General features: G+C 46.0%; 1 protein-coding gene across 1 annotated transcript in view; it reads right to left on the reverse strand.

Annotated features, from left to right (window-relative positions):
- Positions 1 to 2,500, reverse strand: part of LOC123513655 (tachykinin-like peptides receptor 99D) — a 14,176-nt gene that overhangs the window by 3,650 nt on the left and 8,026 nt on the right. Inside the window, exons 5-7 of the mRNA XM_045270952.1 lie at positions 2,116 to 2,279; positions 860 to 1,040; positions 60 to 225 (exon numbers count right to left, since the gene is read on the reverse strand). Of these exons, the coding sequence (XP_045126887.1) occupies positions 60 to 225; positions 860 to 1,040; positions 2,116 to 2,279 (511 nt within the window). The remainder of the gene's footprint in view (positions 1 to 59; positions 226 to 859; positions 1,041 to 2,115; positions 2,280 to 2,500) is intronic.

Consider the following 2,500-nt stretch of genomic DNA (forward strand, 5'->3'; position numbering starts at 1 on the left):
ACACACACACACACACACACACACACACACACACACACACACACACACACAAGACTCACGAGGGTAGTGGACACGGCCGCCGCGGGAGTGCCTGCAGTAGAGGAGCGCCACAAGTCCCTGCCTGAAGTTTGCATTGAAGCCGCAGTAAATGATCGGGTTCAGGGCGGAGTTGGAGTGAGCCACGAAGTAAGCTGTGAACTCGATGTCAGACATATTCATGAACTCCTGTAGGGGAAGAGAGAGTGAGTGTGAGTGAGAGAAGTTATGGAGAGAGAGAAAAATTGAAGAGAAATGGAATGAAATAAGCTGTAAAATCTGTCATTCATGAACTCCTGTAGGGGAAGAGAGAGAGAGAGTGAAAGTGAGTGAGTGAGTAGAGAAAAACTGACTCGTATTGAAAAAAAAAGATGAAAATAAATAAATGAATGAATGATATATAAAGTAATAAAAAGGAACAAGTTAGAACAGGTTAATAAACAAAGAGGTGAAGAAGGAGAAAGATGCGTAAGTGAATGAAAGTAATTTAGAGAGTGAGTGAGTGAGTGAGTGAGTGAGTGAGAGTATTTGTTGAAAAGTTATGGAGAGAGAAGAGAAGAAGAGAAATGCAATGAACCACGAAGCTGTGAACTATGTCATTCACGAACTCCTGTAGGGGAAGAGAGAGAGAGAGAGAGAGAGAGAGAGAGAGAGAAGGAAATTGAAGGAAGAAATGGAGAGATAGAGAATGAATGATGGAGTAAATGAAGAAGGAAAAAGAGAAATGGAAAAAAGAATGAAAATTAGACGAACACCACACCACATCCCACCCTACAACACCACACAACACCACCACCACACCATCACAACACCACACACTTACATATTTCTCCCCGACGCTGGTGTAAAGGATGAGAGTCTGTAGAGGAGTCCAACACACGACGAACACCAGCAACACCACGGTCACCATCCTCACCACTCGTTGGGTGTTGCGTGTGGTTGCCTCCTGCTGCTGGTGGTGTTCCCCTGGCTGCTGCGCCCCCCACAGCTTCCACACTATCAGACTGGGGGGGTGAGGGGAGAGAGGGGAAAGAGAGGTCAGAGGGGAAGTGGAGGGATGGAGATGGAGGTTGAGAGAGAGAGAGAGAGAGAGAGAGAGAGAGAGAGAGAGAGAGAGAGAGAGAGAGAGAGAGAGAGGGGTCTTGTAAGGACATGGAGGGGCTTTGAACTGTGTGTGTGTGTGTGTGTGTGTGTGTGTGTGTGTGTGTGTGTGTGTGTGTTTCTCTGTGTAGTTACGTTTAATTGCTTCTGTGTCTCTGTCTGTCTGTCTGTCTGTCACACACACACACACACACACACACACACACACACACACACACACACACACACACACACACACACACACACACACACACACACTTGGTATGTGAAAGATTTAACATAGTAGGAGAGAGAGAGAGAGAGAGAGAGAGAGAGAGAGAGAGAGAGAGAGAGAGGATAGATTGAAAGGAGGAGAGAACAAAGTGAGAGGGGAGAGGTAAATGAATGAGAGAAGAGAAGGGAGAAGGAAAGGAGGATAATTACGAAGAAGAGGAGGAGGAGGAGGAGGAGGAGGAGGAAATGTATTGAAGGGATGAGATCGAGAGAGAAATTGGAGAAAAATAACAGAAAGAATGGGGAAGGGAAGAGAGAGAGAGATAGAGAGAGAGATGAGTCAGAAAGAATTGATACTTCTCTTCCTCTCTGTGCATCATCAACACTAGAGGATGAGGAGGAAGAAGAAGAAGAAGAAGAAGAAGAAGAAGAAGAAAAGAAGAGGAGGAGGAGGAGGAACTATGAAAGCAGGCGAAGAACAAAATAGGAGTCTGAAGAGAGAGAGAGAGAGAGAGAGAGAGAGAGAGAGAGAGAGAGAGAGAGAGAGAGAGAGAGAGAGAGAGAGAGAGAGAGATCCACGTCCATAGAAACACACACACACACACACACACACACACACACACACACACACACACACACACACACACACACACACACACACACCACAAAAACACTCAAACACCCCAAAACACCCCAAAACACCACCCAAAACAGCAGTAAACACCAAAACACACCCCTGGCTTCACCATTAACCCTTTGCCTTACCTGTAATTAACGAGCATGATGGTGACAGGTAGGAAGTAGCAGGTGATAGTGAAGATGATGTAAAACAGCTTCTTGGAGTCATACGTCACCACACACACGCCGTTCATCATCTTCCTCTCAGTCGGAAAGAATTCATCACAGTGCCATGTGGTGAAGTTTGACCACTGTTGGAGAGAGAGAGAGAGAGAGAGGGTGAGGATGAGGGAGAGGGAGAGAGAGGGAGGGGGAGGGGGGAAAGACGTAAAACACACCAATAACACACCAAAACGTTTTTCCCTATAGATAAACAAATTTTCTACATGTCACCCAGAACACATCACAACACCACGCAACACCAAAAACACCCCAAAACACACCAAAACACTCCATAAACACACCCATAACA

This window comes from Portunus trituberculatus, chromosome 36, assembly GCF_017591435.1.
Source record: "Portunus trituberculatus isolate SZX2019 chromosome 36, ASM1759143v1, whole genome shotgun sequence".
In the NCBI taxonomy this organism is placed as follows: Eukaryota; Metazoa; Arthropoda; class Malacostraca; order Decapoda; family Portunidae; genus Portunus; species Portunus trituberculatus.